Here is a 22,057-nt window from a genome sequence, read left to right on the forward strand (position 1 = left end):
GGGGGTGTGGAAGGCGCCCTGCTCAGCTGAATAAGTCAGCCAGAGTGCGCACCCATTGCACATGCTGAATGACTGTGCATATGTGTCATACTACCTGAAGTGTAATATAGGTGTGCATCTGGGTGCAGTGGAGAACAAGCAAGTATATAAACAAATAAAACTTCCCACTAAAACATAACATCCAACAACCCCCCCCCACCCAATACTTCCACCCCAGAAGCATCTGTTGCCCTTAAATCAGTAACTAATACACAACACAACTTGAAATCAGGAATGGAGTGGTAGATACAAGACATAGCCTATAAATGGCTAAAATCCTTTCTTTCTGGAAGAACTCAAAATATTCAATTGGGGGACTGTATATCAGACCTGGGTACCCTGGAGTGTGGAGTCCCTCAGGGATCTGCTTTGTCCCCACTCCTTTTCAACCTTTATCTCCAGCCCTTAATCGACTCCTTGGTAAGCATGGGCTGCAGAACTTTCAACTATGCCGACGATACTCAGTTGTTACTTAGCATTGATAACACGGCATATGCACAGACCCATGCCCAAAAAATTCTCAGAAATACGGTGAGCTGGATGACAGCGAATTCGTTGAAGATCAACCCAGACAAAACTGAGGTCTTGGTGGTTTCAACTGAAGCTTCTCCTTGGGGAGACCTATTTTGGCCTCAAGACCTTGGCCCCGCCCCGAAACCATGTTCTAATGTAAAAAGTCTAGGCATCAAGATCGATCATGAGCTGTCAATGGCAAGCCAGATTTCCTCCGTTGTTGGGACCTGCACAAATCTAATTAGACAGCTACGTAAGCTAGTCCCACTCCTTTCCTCCTCCACTCATCGTACAATTGTCTCCGCCATAATAATTTCAAGATTAGATTATGGGAACACCCTGTATCTGGGTCTGCCCAAAACATTGATTAATAGGCTGCAAGTGGTCCTGAATGACGCAGCTAGGCTACCTAGACGGACTCATGCATCTCTGCTGCTGTGTAAGCTACATTGGCTCCCCATAAAACAACGCGTAGAGTTCAAAAGTCTATGCATCGCCCATAAGGCAATCTATGGCCAAGCACCTCCTTACATTAAAGAACGCCTTGGGGTTTATAACCCCACACGATCATTAAGGTCCTCAAACACTCAGCTGCTGTCTTGTCCCCGCTATAAATTAGCAACAAAGGGTGGCAGATCTTTTTCAGTGGTGGTTCCACAGATCTGGAATAAACTTCCAGAGTCTCTTCGCAGAGAATCAAATCTGTTGCATTTCAGGAAGTCTCTAAAAACACTCCTGTTTAGGGAAGCCTTAAGCACCGCTTAGTGCCACGGCCACATGCATCTTTCCTTTCACCTACTCTGCTAGTATCATCTTCTTCTGTCATAAGCGCCCAGAGACCTGACGGTGATTTGGCGCTATATAAGCTGTAGTTAACAATAACAATAACCCCTCCATGTTACAAAATCAACTGCAAATATCAGAAATATCACAGTTAGTGATTATCAGGAAATAATGTCATATTGCTCCAAAACGTCTGGAAACTTGAGAGTTGCACCTTAAGTCTTTGTGATAAATCAGTATCTGTCATCAGCCTGGAGGAAGGTGTAGAGGTTGTAGCTGGTAGGTCCTCTTGACTCATTCAAGGTTCCATCGCGGTGGTGGCCAAAGATGAGTGCACTTCGGATGTGGACTGGTCTTGCGGATGTGGTGGGAGGGTTGGCGTTGGCACTGAGGATGATTAGGATCGTTTTGTGCTGTGTCCCCTTCGTGAGCGGTGTAATTTCTTTTAGGCTAGGTGTTCTGCCTGTCCAAGCCAGTTCAGAAGGCCCATTCTCTAGAATGGGGATCCACCTGTTTCGCAGAACAACTCAAAGTCTGGCCGGGAACAAGAATCTGTATGGGAGGCGAAGCGCTTGGAGTTTCTTCATGACTGCCATATAAGAGTAGCGTTGCTGTTGTAAGGTGTAGTCGTGAAAGAGGAGCACCATGGCATCGCTGCTTTGGAGGTCTGTGTGGGAGCAGGCCTCTCTCAGAAGTGCATCCCTGTCCTTGACGTTAAGGATTTGGGTGATCATGGGCTTGTGTGGTACCCCCTGAGGTGGCTTAGGAGGCAAGACTTGTGTGCTCTCTCTATCACGAACGAGGGGGACAACTGATCCGATGGCCTCCAGATCTTGATCCAGGTTTCAAGGAATTCTGCAACCCGGAGAGACTCATTGCCCTCTAGGGTCCCAACGAAGCACACGTTATTGCGCAAAGATCAATTTTCAGCATCTTCCATGCGCGATAGAGCTCTGCCGTGCATATTTGGAGGCTGGATACCTGGGATTTCAGGATAGTGACATCGTCCTCCACCGTGGACAGGCTCTAGCTTTGCATAGGTCTTGGCGCAAAGGAATCAACATCCACCCTGACATCTTCAGTCTTTGCTTTCATGGCTGCTTGGGAGGTCTGAATGGCTTGGAGGACCGTGGCCAGGACTCCCTCTGAAGAGGGTGGCTTGTCTGTGTTGCTGCCCTCAGTTTGTCCAGGTCTTGTTTAAAACTGATCCATGTGTGTCTGGGAGTCTGCTGGACGGGCAGATCTATCCTTGAACATGTTGTCAAGGGAAGCCGGCAGTACAATACATACTCATAGGGGGGCCCAACCTGCTTGCCACAGAACTGTGACAGCACAAGCAGCTGGGCCTCAGGAGGGAGGCGTACCCCAGCAACGCCAAAGCTCACCTGTAACCCAAAAGAGTTAGGCTCTGCAGACAGGGTGTTGTAGTTTGCCACTATATTGTGGCAGGAGAGTAGGAAACAAATCTGGTCGATCCGCATTGACAGGGCTAAAGCTCTCCCCCTGAGGATCTCTCCTCACACACTGCAGATAGGTTGTAAGGCCCAGCTTCAGTAGCAAGGACACATGTTGGGTTGACTAAGTCTGTGAGCGAGAGGAGGGCACTGTAGCCACTAAGTAAAGAGAGGCATGGCCCACAAGTGAATCTGGGGCCCTTTGGGATCTTGTTCTAGTTAAGGTTATTGTGCTGATCTGGAGAGGACAGTGTCTCTCTGCAAAGCTCCCTTTTGCTCATCCCCATGATATCATACCCTTCAGGGGGGTTCAGTGCTGCCCTTTGACATTGTGAGGGTCTGGGGCCACTGACAGAGCGTTGTGCTGAGAGTCTTTCACTGACCGTCTAGGGAAGTTTGTAGGTCTCAGTGACTCTGTCAGGTGCCTCCATACCGGGCCAGTGGCTGGGTGGTGCCTGCTTTTCTCTATATGTGACTCATCAGCCTACTTGGTTGTGGTTTTCAAACCCTTATGTGGCCACAAAGCTTTAGAGGGGCTTTGCCCCTCTTTCACAGCCCCATCAGCCATGAGTTCTCCATGACAACTGTTACTAGTTGTGTCCATCACAACTTTGATCAGGATGCTCTCAAATAGAAGTTGCATTCTCTCCTTCTGTACTGGATTGTAGTTGGCTAGCATTGTTTACTTAGGACAACTTAAATAGGCTGAGCTCCATCCTGCCTCTCACTAAAAAGCTGTAACTCATAAGCACATGATCTGAATAGACCTTTCCAAGAATTACCTCCTTTTCTGTTATATGGGTCATTAATGAAGACGCAGAGAGGCACCAATGTGTGTTCTTTTTTCTAAAATGGAGAATGGGGAATTTTCTGTGACATTTAATTTTGATAGGTATCTATCATCACAATGTCAATATCCATGCATTTGACATTTTCTGTCATGAAAATGTCAAGGTCAAGGTCAACAAGCACATATTTGACTTGGCTGTGAAATATTTATATAGCAGGTCCAGCTGCACAAAACATATGTTTCACTAATTCAAATTGAATAACTCTGGCCATGACATGCCTAGACTACTGCAACCAATATGATCTCCCCAGAAACTCGTTGCTATTCAATGGAACCAAGGAGCAAGATTATGTCTAAACCTCTTAAAACGTGAATACATCAAGCTTGCTTTGAAAGCCCTGCACAGGGCAAAATAAAATTGAGTTATTTGAAGCATCTTTAAAGCCTCTTGGGTCAAAGGGCCAATTGTAGAGAATGGCGCTGCGCTAAACTTCAGCCATAAACATCTAATCATTGTGCACCCATCTAATCTACCAACGATCATTCAAGAAGCTGAAGCCCATTGGCAGATCACTGGGATTGCAGAACCTTCGACTGTGGCATGTTCACAATCCGTGATTGACGGCCCAAACCCAGTCACCTTTCAATCAGGAAACTAAATAAAACTGAACTATTCCAAAAAGCTTCCTAATTGAATTCCACATAATATGGGGTTTTGATCAAGGTATTTGCACACAAGTATTCCCCAGCCACTTGGATTCACCTTTCCTGTCTATTCATCTTACTCTATTTTGTCAGTCCATGTAGAGCTCTGAAGTAAGCGTAAGGTAAGATGCACTAATGTGCAGGAATATTAAATAGATACTATAATGAATCAATTTTGTGCCTAGAGTTGTTGACTCGAAATAACTAAAGGAGAGTTTTAGCGGAAGTATAGTGCTACATTTTGGGGGTGTTAAGTCAGAAACCGGTGCAAGGATTCTCAGCATTCTTCTAGACAGTATTGCAGTGTGCCTTTACAGCAGTGCACTTACAATCATTTTTTTGGGTTCCACCTATTAGTGGCATTGTTTGGCTGCCTTACCACTTTAAGCAGTCACCAGCCCAGTATGAAGTTCAAATGCAAAACTAGACTAGAAGGCATTGGCTTAGAGTATTCTATCCTCACCTAAACATAGACTATGGTTTGGTTCATAAGAGGTAAAGTCATATTTGACACATAATGTTTATTTTCTGCAAATTAATTCTCTAAATTCAAGTTCAACCCAGGTTCTTTCAATTGTTTTTCTTGTCATCTCCCATAAACCCTTCAAAAAACCCATGTTTGAGTCCTCATGGTGTGGCTACCTGCATTGTCAGGATAATTGAATTGGTCATGATTTATCATTGTTTCCTTTGGCTTGCCCAGGCACTCATATTATTGTAACCTTCAGCTGGCTTCGATCGAGGGTCCACACCAACAGGTTTTGAAAACAGTGAAATAGATAAACAAGGTGTTTTCATTGGCATAGATAATAAAAAGTTATGCACTGGAAAGCTAGGCGTGTAGAAAGGTCTGAAACACAACTTGCATCATTGATACATTTTGGTTTATGTGATGTTGACCATGTTTTTATTCTGAATCTAGGTTGAAAGGCTGTCAAATTATCTCAAGGAGAAGACCGATAAGTGCAGTGAACTCTTACTCTCAAAAGAACAACTCCAGAGGGATGTTCAGGAAAGGAATGAAGAAATTGAGAAACTGGAGTGCAGAATAAGGGAGTTGGAGCAAGCGTTAATCATCAACACTGATGATTTACAGAAGGTAATGTTTTTCATTGTGGGAAATCTGGGATCGGTATAAAAAGCTGTTAGTTAATGAAAGGTTTTGTAGCTATCACAACTAATATATAAAATGTTCCCAAAAGGTGGATGAAAGAAAACATCTCACGATCATAGAAGTTAAGGGGGAATTGCCACTTGAAGCACAACTTCAGGTGGAGCGAGAAGCAATTGACCGAAAAGAAAACGAGGTATATGCTTTGATATTGCATGTAAACAGTTAAGAAATGTTAATTACTGTTGATATAGAAATATGTTATGCCTGTGGTGCAGTAGCATAGGATATCATTAATATATGATTGCATTCTGTTGACGTTATTGCAATAATTAATTGTACCTGTCGTAGAGTTCAAACTTCTGCATTGTACACCAATTAGTTTTGCTTCTGGTTCCCTCCATTTGTGGGGGGACAGTAGAGCCCTTTTGCAGACAGCGGCATGGTGTAAAACTAGTTTAAATAAATGCATATAACTATCTATGGAACTTAGTCCTGCATTTTGAATCAAACAATTCATATTTTCTTTAGTACCAACATAACCTCCATGATTAACTCCTCTTTTAACCAACGTACATACTAATGTTGACCCTAACCAAGTGAGAATGTAATCATATGACCACTGTGTATTATACCTCAGTACTTGCCAAACACCCACCAATGTCTGATCTACCTTACCCCAGAAAAGTCCTCTATATAGAAGTAGCAGACCAATTGCTAAAATATGATGCCCAAAATCATCTATTGCATGTTCTTTTTTCACCAAGCTGCTCTGATTCGGACTTATCTCTCGCCAGCTAACAACATGATTGACTTTCACAATCTGGTGTCAATAATGCGAGATTGGTTTAATATCTGGGAATGCTTCAAATGTGGATTTTATTCAGCAAGTATCTATGGAATGTATGTAACTCTCCCCTAACAAGGAGATGGTCGAAACCCAATGATCTAACCTCCTCCTGCTATTATTGAACTGCTACTGCCACCATCTCTCTCAATATTTAGATCAATACAAGGTCTACTTGCAAATGTAAACCAAAGGAATAGATATGTCATGATGGTTTGTCATAGGGCTTCTAGAGTAGTATAATGTCAAATGAATAGACTTTCCAAAATCCTTATATGCAGACTTCAGACACTCCAAAATCAGTCTGCTAAAATGTGTCTGCACCTGCAAAGACGTGACACAACCAAGGTAGCTCTGAAGGCACACCTCTTGCACTAAGAATATTCCAGAATGAAATCCAAGTCAAACTATTATCCACAAGGACGCGTCGAACAGAGTCCCTGCATGCTGTTAAAACTAATACCACACTGCATCGCTGCCAGTAATCTTTGGCCAGCATACTTTTACCTGTTCCTCCAACACTTTTTCAAATAACTGAAGCACAACAGCTTCTCTTTTGGAGTAATGAGCCCAATACTATGGAAACATGAAACCCTCTACTCAACCCAGAACGAGCCTACCTCTGATTTAGGAAATCTTCTTAGAATTGAAATATTGAGAACATATTGTGCCTGAAATCATAATCTGAAGGCCTGTGATTAAAGGCTGTTGGGTCAGTCCACCCACTTCTACACTGCTAGACCTTTAACTATACTTGCACATTTGAATCTATATTTCTTGTTCTCTTTTATTTGTGTACATTCCAGCACGTTGATGGTATTGTAAAAATATCAACCAACAGTTTACAAATGCCTAAATAAATAAGAATGATGTAATCCTTTTAAAGAGCTAAATTTCTATGCTAGGCCCCTGCACGTGCCTCTTACAGGCTGTACCAATTGCTCTGATAATTTCCTCTCACACGTGACAACTTAAATTCTTGCCTTAGTTAATTGAAAAATCCCTGGCTTCATACTTGTACGCTTTGTTTTTTTTCTGTGTGACTTCATTGCTTTTTATAGATCATATGCTTTTATTGATATATAAAGTATACATAAGTCCATCCTACAGCCGCCAACTGGGGGGTAAACCATTAGAAAAAAAAGAAAAGGACAACCAAGCAATTATTTTCCAAAAATGAACTTCTAAGAAGTCCCTACCTCCGACTTTCGTTCCCATCGATCACTGGTGTTTCTCCATAGAAAGGCAACTTGTTCAAATCATCTGGCTACCCTGTCAGTCTCCTTCCTATTCAGGCAATCTGGTATACGTATACTCAAGCAGTTTAAATCAGAGTACTGTTAAGTATTCGGGGCAAATTGGTTCTCTATATTCTATTGCTTCCCCTTTTTGAACCATCACCATAGATATTGTTTTCATATCCTGTAACTCACAAGGGAAGACGTTCCAGTCTCTCCTTTCTGGAACATAGAATTTGTCCCACAGAAGCTGTCACCATTTGTCTAGCGACATGGAGCACTGCCGCCATCTCATTCCCGAGAAATGACTGAAATGGAAAGTCTGCATGGTTAGCAAGCCAACAACAGTAAAGCCTGGCAATTTAGAGATGCTGGTGTGTAATATTTTGTCACTGGCGTTCAGTATCCTCTATCAGAAAAATTGTAGTATTGCACTGTCCCAAAGTATGTGCAGATGAGTGCCCTTTTCCTCATGTGTCTAATCATTGCAAACCCTATCTATGCAAGCTCACCTTTGAATTATATCAGTAGAGCATACATTCAGTTATTGCCTCTCTTGTTCTTTAGAATCCTTTCATCTAGTGATTCTAATATGAGAACACGTAGTAGTGGAAACAAGGGACATCCCTTACTAGTCTTCCTCGCAGAATGGAACAGAGAATTAGTGTTCATTAACTCTACTTAAGGCCATCTGATCTTTATATCCCGCTAAAACCCAGTTAAAAAAAACTGCAGCCAAAACTGAATTCCAGAAAGTTTTGCTCCGGAAATGGCCAACTGTTGAGTGAAAATAGAAGGGCCTGTTTGCAGAATCAACAGACATTGCATATCGGATGCCATATTCTGGTATTGTCCCCACAAATTCTGCCAGAGATGAATCCCAATTGATCTGTGTCTATCAAGCCTGGTAAAACAGGGGTGGGGAACAGAGAGCATTGTATGTATGCCATGACTCAGATGTGAGATGTGTTGTCTGCTGTTTGGAGTTCATTATAGGAGGCAAAGAAAGTTTACTTGTATCTCTATGACCTATGCGCAGCACATCAGAAGAAACTTGTACCCCCATCTAGTTCATTTTTCTACAGTGCTCTCAGATTATAAGTAAAACGTCTCCCTTACATGTTGCCCCAATGATAGTACTTCCCATTGGTTCTCTAAGTAGTGTTTCCAAATTGTGTTGTATTTCAGATTCAGTGGATTTAATTTTGCTGAAACCAAGACTAAATGTCCCCTTACAGTTGCTTTAAGGGAATCCCAGATAGTATTAATTTCTAGGCATAGGTTTTTCCTGCCTTGGCAGTGAGCTTGTTCTGTTGGGATCTCCATGGCTGTCAGTTACTAAATTGAGGTCTCCTCAAAGTATCAATTCCACATCTGCCCTTGCCAAAATGTCTGCAATTGCAATATTGAGAAATTTCTTTGGATTGGTTTTGGTGGCATTATTGCCCCAGTATTGGAACTTTCATAGATTCCCATGCTTTGGTTTATTCCCCCGTCGTCGGAATGGGAGCCTCGGTAAATACAAAAATACCATAGCAGTAAGTACAAAAGAGAAAACTAGGCCTAGGCCTCATCTCATTTTGTAGCTTATCCACCTCTTTTTGTAAAAGAGACCAACATTTTGCAACAACCAATCAGAAGAGCCTCACCCCATAGAACCTTCCTGAGAGAGCCCCAAAGCCTCAGATTTTCTACCGCACGATGTGCTAAGGGAGTCTCCTCTAAGCTCTGCTCAGTTCTTCTTTCTACAGCTTTAGAAAACCTATTTTCTTCAAGATGTCAGATAAAGAAAAGAAAGCCTTGTTCAAGGCTTGTGCTACCTGCTCTAAAAAGCGTCTGTATGTAGATGACAAGCATACAGATTGCATTTACTGCTTATACCCGGATCACAAGGCTTCAGACTGTAAAATCAGCAGGACCTTCTCTACTAAAACTCTGAGGGACAGAGAAGGAAGACTTCTAACCTGGATCCAAAAGATGAAGTCTAGAAAGTAGGTTGTTTCCAGCGATAGTGAAGGTTCCTCTTCGGCTTCCTCTTCAAGAAGATCAAAAAAGAGGGGTAGGTCTTCCCCTTCAACATCTATTACACCTCCTTCCAAGACCTCTCAAAAGGCCTCTGATAGGCCTGGTAGGTCTAGTCCCCTAAAATCTCCTCACCGAGGTGTAAAGGAGAAAGTGGGATTGACTTCTGAGGTGGTTTCTTATCAGAAGGGGTTATAAGAGCCTTCTGTAGCCTCTCCACCTACTGGAAAACCAAACAGTTTCAAAAAGCCTGTTTCCTTACCTCAGGAGTCAAAGAATGACAAGAAATCCCGCTCGTCGACGGTGACAACAGCAGGTACGTTGTCGACGACGGAAGTCAAGCAAATGCCAATATCTGCCTCGTCAACGGGCTCGTTGACGACGACATCGATGACGACCGCTTCAACGTCGATGGCTGGACAGGGCTTGGCTTCTTCGCCGACAAGATTAATTTCCTCGAAGTCAACGATGACGATGCCGACAGTGGTGTCGACGACGACCAAGAATACGTCGACGACGACGATGGCAATGTCGTCGACGGGTTCCTCCGTCGATGATGGTTATCTCCCCGTGGACGGCACTCTCGTCGACGACGACTCCACCGCCGACGATGTAGACGACGATCCCGTCGACGGTACAAAAGGTCAGGATTTCAATCCGAAGACGACAAATAACCCCGGACATGACGTCTCCACACAGGGTGACACCTCTTCCTCCTGCCTTGCTTCTAGGAGAGGATTTCTCAGAAGAGGAGGATGATGATGATGATGGTCCATATGGGGATGCATACAGTCCGTCGCAACTCCGGGTTAAATACCAGGATTCGGACTCAGATGATGACTATGAGGAGGTGCGGCAACCTCCTCCCAGAGAGAGAATTCAGGAACTTTCACAGCAGGATATGGTTTCCATGCCCTCCTCTCTGATAACTGACCTGCAGTTAATGCTAGTGGACTACAGGAGAAGATTTCCATCCCAAACTCCTGGTGATGTCCAAACGCCCCCTCCTCCATCGGCTCCTTCCTCTGCAGCGGAGGTTCAGCCAAGGGAACAAGAACCTACTGAGGTGCGACAGAGTATGGCATCAAGTCAAGTCTACGGGGACAATGATGATAATTCCTCAGATGATGGGCAGAATGTGGCTGAGGTCCCCGACCCAGATAGGAAATGGGACGAATACTGCAGACATATTTCTTTTGACCTTCTGAATAGTGGCCGGTAGGTCTGGGAACATTGATTGTACCATCCCATTCTTTGCAATCTTGTTAATATTCATGCTGATTTAGGGAACCATTTGCGACTCGTTTTGAAATCTGTTTTGATTAAACCTAGAATCCTGTTTCCAGGGTCATTTCTAATCTTTACATTATTAATATTATTCATGTTAGAAGTATTAATAAATCCTCTACTCTAGTATTTCTAAACCTTTTGACTTCCGTGGACCCCACATACTCATTAATGGAACCGAGAGAACCCACTTGAATCATTATTGGAATATGCGGACCCTCATTGAGTCATTACTGGAAGCTGGGGTCCCCAGCCTAAGCACTTTTGATGATCTGAACCAGAAAACAAAATAATAAAAAAACAGAAACAAGCATTCATCAAGCACATGGAAAATGTATTAAATGTTTTGTTTAATTTACTAACAAATATAAAAAAACAACATTATGATTTTAATGGGAAGGTTGGAGCTTTTCTAAATTCAAATGAGGGCACTAGTCATCCATACTATAATATGTTTGATGTACTTGCACTGCTTCCACTAATCGATCTGAGGATCCTAACTTCGTTTTTATCCTGAAAATTTCAAATTCTTTACCCAGTTACATAACGTTTTACAGTTTAAAATTTTTGATTTAGCTTCTTAATTTATATACAGTTTATTAATCTTAATATTATTTAATTTTCCGAGCAGTCACGGACCCCCTGAGTAGGCTTTGTAGACCACTAGGGGTCCCTAGGTTAGGAACCACTGCTTCTACTCTAACAAGAGGATCACCATTTTTGCCTTGCATAAAATGTGCACCATTGCCTTGTGCTTTTAACATCTTCTGTACCAACACTAGTTCCGGTACCAAAACTAATTGAACAAAAACTATATTGATTAAGCTTTTGGAAAACTTTGTTTGAGCTGCCCTCGACATCTCCTTTGTCGTTTCATTTCAACATCTCAAAAGTCGCTTCAATACTTAAGGCCAATATCTTATTCAAAGGTTTGGCCTGCCAGCACATCACATTTTGTTGAATATACAAACTAATTTCGACATGCAGTCCCAACAAAAAAGCCGAAACAAATCCAGAAGCTCCTTCTTTTGTGGAATCTTCAACTCTTTGTAAATCAACATCAATTTCTCATAGAACGCGTACACTAACTTACCTGGATCTTGCGTTACTCTCATAATTTTTGCCCAGTTTACTTGTTTCTGAGGAACCTTTGTTTTCAAATGTTTAAACTTAATTACATTTCTTCATAACAATTGGAGAAGACTAACTGTGAGTGATTTTAGTCTCTTGTTCTTCTTCTGGCTATTGTAGTATGGTCTTATATTCTCTCCACAAATCTTGATGCACAACAATTAAAAAATAAAGCTTCAAAATCTGCACAAAGCACATTTGAAATAATCACAATCCTTTCCATCTTTATAGATCACAGGCTTTTCTGTAAGCTATGGCAAATTCTTTGTAAATGTGTGAAGAACATTCCTTGATCAAGGTACATGCTCATATGCTCCTCCCTGCACTTCTCATACTGGAAGCTCTTTTTCAACAACCCCATCACATTCTAAATCACGTAGTCCCCCCAGGCTTATCAGCTTGTTCGTCCCCTCTTTTCGATACCTCATCGCATCTTCCCATTTTCAAATTGTCACTAATAATTCTATGAGATTTTCTTTCAGTGTTCTGGGGTTCTGATTCATTAAATCGTTTTTGGTCAATCCTAGCATAAATGACCCATGAATTCTCATTTGTTTTAAATCCACTTTTAACTTGTTAGCCAATATGTCTAATTTCTCAAGTGCACAATAAGCATGTCTTCCTGTGTACCCAACAATGCCAATTAATTTTGCCTTCATAAGTTCTCGTTTCTGCCATTATTTTCAAATTTTCTTTGAGTTTAACAGAATTAAACTCCACCACTTTTACCTCACTTTGTGTTGAACTAGATTCCGGAATGTCTCCCCTTATACTCTGCTCTCCTGCCCCATCTCTTCCACCAACATTTGCACATGATCATCTCTCTTCCTGAGAATCACTAATTTTTTCTGCCTCATTTTTTTAGTTTTAGTTTTCTTTTTGTCTGATTAGTCAGTAATCACAGGGATAACACCCATAGTTTCTAGTATTATTCTGTAAACTCAGTCTCAATCTATCTAATTGTTAATAGTCCTACCAATTTACTCTTTCACCATTTTCTTACCTGCTTTCTCATTCGCCATGTAGTCCCATTCATTCAGTGCTTCGAATTAAACCAGTCTGGGCTGTGGATTCATCTCAAACATGACACGCCTCAGATGCAAAATCTTTTTCACTTCAAATGTACTATTAACAGGAAGTTGTAACTTCTTTGTTCTCAGCAGTAATTCTATTGCATTCTTTAAGCCACAAACATATACAATCCATGGTCCAGATGCATTTCTTGGATGGGATACCCAATGGAGGTGGAGTATAGGCTCTTTTAGAAGGAATCGTAGATTTATTTAAAAGTGCATTTATTGCAATCTCAACCTAGTTCACAATACTAATAAAATCAATTATAAATCAATTTCAAAACTAGAATTGGAATGCAATACTTAAAATCCTAACAAATAAACCTTTGTCTGCTTACTGGGCTACGGAGCGGAAAATCAAACTCAACACAGAAAGTGAGTAGCACCTTAACTTCTTCCAATCACTCCAAGATTGGCTCTTGACCAGCAGCAAGCTACCCTTAGTGTCCGTATATTTATCCTCATGCACAAATTAATAAACACTGCTACCCAGGATTACTTCATACGCATCTAGACTACTAAGGGTTTCATTAGACTTTAACGTATATACTGGCCTGACGGCACATGCCTTTTCAGCAGACATCCTTATGATGGTATTTCAGGATTTTGCATTTCCATGAATCCATAAACCTTAAACATAAAAAGATATATATTAAATAAAATCACAATATCGCTTCATCAAAAGCACAATTTAAACAGCTTTAGAAACTTGTGCAACACATTACACTGCAATACAGTTTTTTGACACATGCGCAAAACAAAACAAAAAGCACCATTGACACAACACTCTTTGTGGCAAACGCTAAACAAATAACTTTCTCCGAATCGCCCCTATTCAGCGCACTCACACACTGCATAAGACAACTCTTCACCAAGACAGCTCATTTCACAAAATCCCTATTGATACTCATGTAATGGAATTCACAACAGTATTAACCACATAATTCTGGGATTCCCCAACTTCTGACAATTTTCTGTACCAAATTTTCTGGTAAACTTTTCATCAAAATTTGCACAAATATTCGAATTCCCCGCATTCTTCCTCCAAAATGATGTTGCTCTAATACATTTAATGGGCTGATTCGCAGGATCGGGGTTGCATAAGTTCCTACGAATGGGGCCCCTTAGAATTATAATAACCTTCACTGGACAAAATTAATGGTCAAAACCATAAAGGTTTATTCAAAATGTAAGAATAATTTGCAGAAGGCAAAAGACAAAAGTATTTGGGTAGTCCGATTCATATCAGCACAGGAATGCATGAAAAGAGAGCCAATCATGAGATGTCATAACATAAGGGAATTAGCATGAACCAAAATATAGTTCAGCAAAGAACTAGCATAAATCTACTCAGTTTGTAAGTCAAGGCAGAACCTAACTATAAATCAGCAAGAGGACCCACATCAAGTCTGTCACCAAGGAAAAAGTCCAAAGGTCAAACTATAAATCAGCAGATAGTCTAACGTGTACTGCTCAATATGAAAGGCAGGTAAAATCTGGCAACCGTCCCAGAAAATTCAAATGTTTAGGTCACAGCCTAACATACAGCGCAGCTGTGTGGTCTGCGAAAGACATTTTGGGGAGTTTCTGAAAGTTGACCTGGAAATTCATTCTTCCTGTCGCCTACCATTGGATTTGTGTTTTGTAACTCACGTTTTCTTGCTTCCCGTTTACTGGCTAAATTTGCTTTAAGCTGTGCAGGTTCGGTTTGTCCTACCCGATAAGAAAGCTGTGTTCACTGTATTCTTCCATGATAGCTTTCTCTGTCAACAGGCCTTTAAATAATTTGCTTATGTTGTCACGTATGCTGGGCATTCAGAGAGCGAGGTCAAATGTCAAGCTGTGTTTTCATGGGACCCTGGTTATTTTGCTTTCTACTGACTTCAAAGTGAGAGTGTTTATGGGAAAGAGGAGTCTGTGTGCCCTTTTTAGGTCTCCCCTAGCTATTGGGTAAGTAACCGCTACGGGAGATTATAGAAGGAGAAAAGAAAAGTCTACCAAACACCTCTGGAATGCGGGTTATGGTCAGTGCATTTGAGGCATTCAAGCGCAAAGCTGGCATCTGGCATCGACTTGAAAGCCAGCGTGCGTGGCCTCACTTCCTGCTCCCCCTCTTACAACAATTAACTTTCGTTCGCTCACTCCCCATGTGCTCGTTCCCGCATCAGACTTCAAAGGCTGCCGTTCCCCAGCCCCCCTCGTCACAGCAATGCCGATGTTCTCATTCCCGCAAGCTTTTACCACGTCTCAAGGCCGCACTTTCACGGCCGTGTCTCTTTCACGGCCAATGCTTGTTTTTTAAGCTGCGTAACACGACCATCCTTTCTGAAAGAATGTAGCAACGTGTGGGAGACTTCTGTGCACAGTTTGTCCCGATGCATGTCTCGTCATGCCCACTCGTGCTTTTCATTTTTCTGAAGCAGTAAGGTTAACTCCAGCCTCCAACTCACCACCCTCCAACTCCACCCTCCAACTCCACCTCCAACTCCACCCTCCAACTCCACCCTCCAACTCCACCCTCCACACTCCACCCTCCAACTCCACCCTCCACACTCCACCCTCCACCCTCCAACTCCACCCTCCAACTCCAACTCCACCCTCCAACTCCACCCCCAACTCTACCCTCCAACTCCAACTCTACCCTCCAACTCCAACTCCACCCTCCAACTCCAACTCCACCCTCCAACTCCACCCTCCAACTCCACCTCCACCCTCCAACTCCACCCTCCAACTCCACCCTCCAACTCCAACTCCACCCTCCAACTCCACCCTCCAACTCCACCCTCCAACTCCACCCCCAACTCTACCCTCCAACTCTACCCTCCAACTCCAACTCTACCCTCCAACTCCAACTCTACCCTCCAACTCCACCCTCCAACTCCACCCTCCAACTCCACCTCCACCCTCCAACTCCACCTTCCAACTCCACCTCCCAAATCCACCTTCCAACTCCACCCTCTAACTCCACCCTCTAACTCCACCCTCTAACTCCACCCTCCAACTCCACCCTCCAACTCCACCCTCCAACTCCACCCTCCAACTCCACCCTCCAACTCCACCCTCCAACTCCACCCTCCAACTCCACACTCCACCTCCACCCACCAACTCCACCCTCCAACTCCACCCTCCAACTCCACCCTCCAACTCCACCCTCCCACTCCCACTCCACCCTCCCACTCCAACTCCACCCTCCCACTCCAACTCCACGCTCCCACTCCAACTCCACCCTCCTACTCCAACTCCACCCTCCTACTCCAACTCCACCCTCCTACTCCAACTCCACCCTCCAACTCCACCTCCACCCTCCAACTCCACCTCCACCCTACAACTCCACCCTCCAACTCCACCCTCCATCACTCGGGGACACCATCACATCACTCGGGGACACCATCACATCACTCGGGGACACCACCACATCACTCGGGGACACCACCACATCACTCGGGGACGGGGACGGGGACACCACCACATCACTCGGGACACCACCACATCACTCGGGGACACCACTGGATCACTCGGAGACACCACCGCATCACTCTGGGACACCACCGCATCACTCTGGGACACCACCGCATCACTCTGGGACACCACCGCATCACTCTGGGACACCACCACATCACTCTGGGACACCACCACATCACTCTGGGACACCACCACATCACTCTGGGACACCACCACATCACTCTGTAGCACCACCACATCACTCTGTAGCACCACCACATCCCTCTGGGACACCACCACATCCCTCTGGGACACCACCACATCCCTCTGGGACACCACCACATCCCTCTGGGACACCACCACATCACTCTTGAGCACCACCACATCACTCTTGAGCACCACCACATCACTCAGGGACACCACCGCATCACTCTGGGACACCACCGCATCACTCTGGGACAACACTGCATCACTCTGGGACACCACCGCATCACTCTGGGACACCACCGCATCACTCGGGGACACCACCGCATCACTCGAGGACACCACCGCATCACTCGTGGACACCGCCGCATCACTCGGGGACACCACTCGGGGACACCACTCGGGGACACCACTCGGGGACACCACCGCATCACTCGGGGACACCACCGCATCACTCGGGGACACCACCGCATCACTCGGGGACACCACCGCATCACTCAGGGACACCACCGCATCACTCAGGGACACCACCGCATCACTCGGGGACACCACCTCATCACTCGGGGACACCACCGCATCACTCGGGGACACCACCGCATCACTCGGGGACACCACCGCATCACTCGGGGACACCACCGCATCACTCGGGGACACCACCGCATCACTCGGGGACACCACCGCATCACTCGGGGACACCACTGCATCACTCGGGGAAACCACTGCATCACTCGGGGAAACCACTGCATCACTCGGGGACACCACCGCATCACTCGGGGACACCACCGCATCACTCGGGGACACCACCGCATCACTCTGGGACACCACCGCATCACTCTGGGACACCACCACATCACTCTGGGACACCACCACATCACTCTGGGACACCACCACATCACTCTGGGACACCACCACATCACTCTGGGACACCACCACATCACTCTGGGACACCACCACATCCCTCTGGGACACCACCACATCCCTCTGGGACACCACCACATCCCTCTGGGACACCACCACATCCCTCTGGGACACCACCACATCACTCTTGAGCACCACCACATCACTCTTGAGCACCACCACATCACTCAGGGGCACCACCACATCACTCAGCACCACAACAGCACCGTCCTTGCTTGCTACCAACAAGCATTGCCATAGCCAATAGGACTCTCATTGGGAAAGTGTAAGCTATTGGCTTTGTGAATAACAATACTATTAATTTACATATTTTCAAAGCCAACACATAATAAAAAAATGTGTCATTTACAATACCAATAGCTCACACTTTCCTAATGCGAGACCTATTGCATTGCAAATGCTGGTTAATTTTTTTTATTTTAGACATAGTCGTCTCAAAATGTATCACGTTCTTCATCTACACAAAGCATTTGCCCATTTTTTGCAAAATTCCTCTTCTGTGGTCATTCAGTTTAATTATGAAACTGCCTTTTTAGGATCAGAGTACAAAACTGCATTTCTGTCTCCTAACATATCATGATCTTGTGCAATTTACATTGTTTATGGCCCATTGACTGTTAAGCACAGGGTTAGATCTTTTCACAGGAAAGAGCCAGCCACATTGTAACCCAATTGAACAATGTGTGGTTTACACTTTGAAGTGTAAAGCATACGCTTTATTTATGACACCTGTGGCAGCTCTGGAGAGTTGGAGAAGTTCAAAGACACTTTTCATGAAAGCTTTTGTGTTTGTTTACCTACACAATAATTATGCATTCCATCTGCAACTCTGCTTTTTTCAGAACAAATAGATTACTGGATCTAAACAATTTCCTCGTTTGTCCTTGCAGGCACTATGGTCATGATTTTAATGGTGCAACAGGTGCACTGGCTCTCGTACCATGATTAGCATGGTGCAGCAGGTGCAGTGGCATGGGGGGGCATAAAGCTGCTGGAAACCCACTGAACACCGATTATCTCTATATGATATACAAAGCAATCAGTCACAAGTGCAGTAACCTTTCAGGCACTAGGGGCATAATTTGAGTGGTGCAGCAGGTGCAGTGGCACCGAGGCAAAACCTCTGAACACTGATTATTGCTTTTATTTTACTACTGAGCAGTCAGGAGTGCAGTTACCTTGCAGACACTAGGGTCATGATTTGAATGGAGCAGCAGGTGCAGTGGTACAGGGGCCAAAAGCTCTTGGAAATCCACTGAAAAGTGAATATTGCTACATTTTACTACTAAACAAGCAGTCACAAGTGCAGTTACCATGCAGGCACTAGGGCCATGATTAGTGCAGTGGCACAGGGGCCAAAAGATCTACCTGTATTTATTACTCTGTGTTGCTATATTTTACTACTAAACAAGCAGTCCGGAATGCTTTTTTGGTTCTATTGTAACCATTGCACACAAAATAACACTTAGCCTAAAGCATCACTGTAATGGAAGCTGTAACCTATTGGACTTTTCTGTCGACCTACTACTCATTCAGTGCATTTATATGGCACATTTTTACAGGCTTTGTATGGTATTAAAATGCTGCTGAATCTGGACACACTAACACCATGGCAAGGGCTTTCTCCATTCTAGAACACTGCCACATGAGCCGTTGTAAACACTACATAAATACTTATGTTACCATATGACATTTCATACCAAGCATTGACAGAGCCTGAATAATTGTGGGTAGGAGGGCATGGCAGGAATGTAGCAGATTTCTAATACCAAACATGAGATGTTACAGCCTCACTGTGCTGTGTTATTTTAAGTTATTCCTTTAGCTCTTTCCTAACTTAGAACATGGCTGGTGTAGGGCAGTCCTGATGTATACAGTGACGTTATTTTGGGTACTGATGTCGTTCTAGTTGCAAGTATTCCAATAGCCACTGGAAATGGTGAGCTTTTCAGCCAGATGGGCAGTGTTGCTGCTTGTGATGTTTTGTTCAATGATAAAGCAGTTTTTGGAGATGTTGCAGCCTGGAAAGGGAAGCTAGAGGGGTTCCATCATAGTGGGGGTAATGCCATATATCTTCAGGCCCTTGATCAGGCATCTGAAAAGCAAACTTTTGAAAGTTACAATGGACAGTAGAGTTTCCAACTTTTACTTGTTTCTTTTAAACAGGGAGGTAATTGAACAACACTACTGCGACTTGACTCTTGGTGCAAGTCTCCTTGTGTGATAAATACATGTAATTAAGTAATCTCACCAGATAACCCAGCAGAGGTGTGAATGACCACTAAAATACTTAGTAGTAGATGTAGAAATAGAACAGTTTTGCAATGGCCTGTGTTGTGTTGGATCAGTTATTAACCTTTCAAAACAGAATTTATCCCAAATAACGTTCTCTGTTGGAAGGTGAGACACCAGAACTGTAATCCTTCTTAATTACTAAGGAGAATTTTTTATTTTTTATTCTTGAGACTGATCTATCGCCATGTGATGGCAAACTGCTACATTTTTGTGATCATTTTTTATATTACCAGAGTTCATGTTCAGCTGCCTGCTCATTTAGCACAACGCTATTTATTTCAGAGGAGCCTTATGATTCTGGAAGTAGACCTGTAATTAAGTTTCAATCCCCTACTTTCATCAAGCCATCAACGATGGCATTGGTTAAGGATGCCCCCCGAGGAGCAGGGTCCATTCTTCACACTTGTTAGAATCTCATTCCCCGGTCTCTCGTGCTTATTTGGTGCAATAAATATCACCTATTACGTTATGCCCTCACAAATAGGCCATAATATATAGATTGTGGTGCTTGTCAGAACAAAATTAGCATGGTCAATAATTACCAGGTATTCCCCCATCTTAAATTCCGGTGGGTTTGACATGCTAAAATTACCACAAGAAAAATCCCTGAACTAACAGGTGTTTGCGCTGGAAACATAATTGAACACAGACACTGCCCATGAAGAGAACCTTTAGGCTCACCTCTTTTGGATCTTAAGCAAAACCCCAAAACCTTTTAGCTTAACAAATAACCATCTAAATGTATATGTCAGGCACTGCTCTCAACACCAGCTTGGATCTTTGGGTAAGTAGGTGTCATTCATTGCAGAGTTTTTGTTTGGTGTCAAGTGTTGCTTGTATTTGTTTTTGTGTGTTTTGTATCTGTATAATATTTGTACAGTGCTCTGATACTCAAACAGGGTCACATATTTCAAGACATTTTGATTAATCATGGACTAATTATTCATGGCGCGATGTTCACTCTCATTCATTCATAAGTGAAGAGAAATGTCCGACTAATCCGGGGTCATCCACTGTATTGATGGCGTGAAGTCCTGAAACTCAAATACGACCCTCAACTTTCAAAATGTTATCTTCGGAAGTGAGTGAGGGTAAACAAATGGCTATGAATGAGAAAACCGATATGAGTGAAATTAATTGTGTTGAATTGTTAATGACAGTTGGAGAATAGAGTTGTATTTTTAATTGTTTTGGCTGTAGGGCCCTTGAAGTAGCTTATGCAAGAAGAGACTACTTTGCTGCTATTGTTGCACTACCAGTATATGTATGTCTAATTCATTAGGTAATTAGCTGTTGTCTAGAAATTGTTGAAACAATAAGTATCTATTTCAGTGAAACCAAAGAATTCCTCCCGTCCATGCTTTTTTATTTAGGAAATTGGATACCAAACCTTTGTTTTCACTTTTATTTGCAGTGTGTATTGAAATATTTGTTTTCGTAACCGCGGAAGGGTGAGACTTGTTACATCTTTATCGGGACTAAAACTATAATTAACTATCTTCCTGTTTTATTTGGATTTTTTCAGATAACTAACTTGGAGGAACAACTGGAACAGTTCAGGGAAGAGCTGGAAAACAAAATTGAAGAAGTTCAGCAGCTGCATATGCAGTTAGAAATCCAGAGGAAGGAATCTACTACACGTTTACAAGAACTTGAACTTGAGAATGCATTTTTTAAGGTGATTATCTAACCATTTAGCCAATCACTGGTTCTGGTAATTTCCTCTAGACGAATGTCAGTTCGTAGAAAGACCTTTTGTTTTTAACCATAGAAACTGGCTCTGCTTCACTCAGTGAACCAGTTCTTCATCCTGTGATCTTCACTAATATTGACAAATTTTGACTTATATATATTCTCAGAAAAACAAAGTTTTGGTAAAGTCACAGTTAACTATGCTTGTAAGATATTAGTATAAAACATCTTTAAAACACCTCTGAAACTCACTGAAAAAACCCACAGGTAAAGTGTAGTTATGGTTGCAAAACAAACACTTTTCACAACAGAAATCAGCCAGTTATGGTTCAGTAAACTATCCATTACTTGCACCCCATCATGCATCGATTGTAACCTCGAAAATGACATCACTCATGACATGGTAAATTGCATCATTGATTACATCACATCATTGATTACATCACAGATGATGGCATCAGTATTCTGCCTTTGGCCATGAAGAGTGGGGATAGCCAAAGGACCAGGCCCCATG

At 43.3% G+C, this 22,057-nt stretch overlaps 1 protein-coding gene across 3 annotated transcripts in view; it reads left to right on the top strand.

The window, feature by feature from the left end:
• Positions 1 to 22,057, top strand: part of AKAP9 (A-kinase anchoring protein 9) — a 1,796,561-nt gene that overhangs the window by 1,399,004 nt on the left and 375,500 nt on the right. For all 3 annotated transcript variants that reach the window (XM_086941844.1, XM_086941845.1, XM_086941846.1), the window contains 3 exons: positions 5,207 to 5,383; positions 5,487 to 5,591; positions 21,377 to 21,529. In XM_086941844.1, coding sequence (XP_086797970.1) covers positions 5,207 to 5,383; positions 5,487 to 5,591; positions 21,377 to 21,529 — 435 coding nt within the window. The remainder of the gene's footprint in view (positions 1 to 5,206; positions 5,384 to 5,486; positions 5,592 to 21,376; positions 21,530 to 22,057) is intronic.

Source organism: Lissotriton vulgaris, chromosome 10, assembly GCF_964263255.1.
Source record: "Lissotriton vulgaris chromosome 10, aLisVul1.2, whole genome shotgun sequence".
In the NCBI taxonomy this organism is placed as follows: domain Eukaryota; kingdom Metazoa; phylum Chordata; class Amphibia; order Caudata; family Salamandridae; genus Lissotriton; species Lissotriton vulgaris.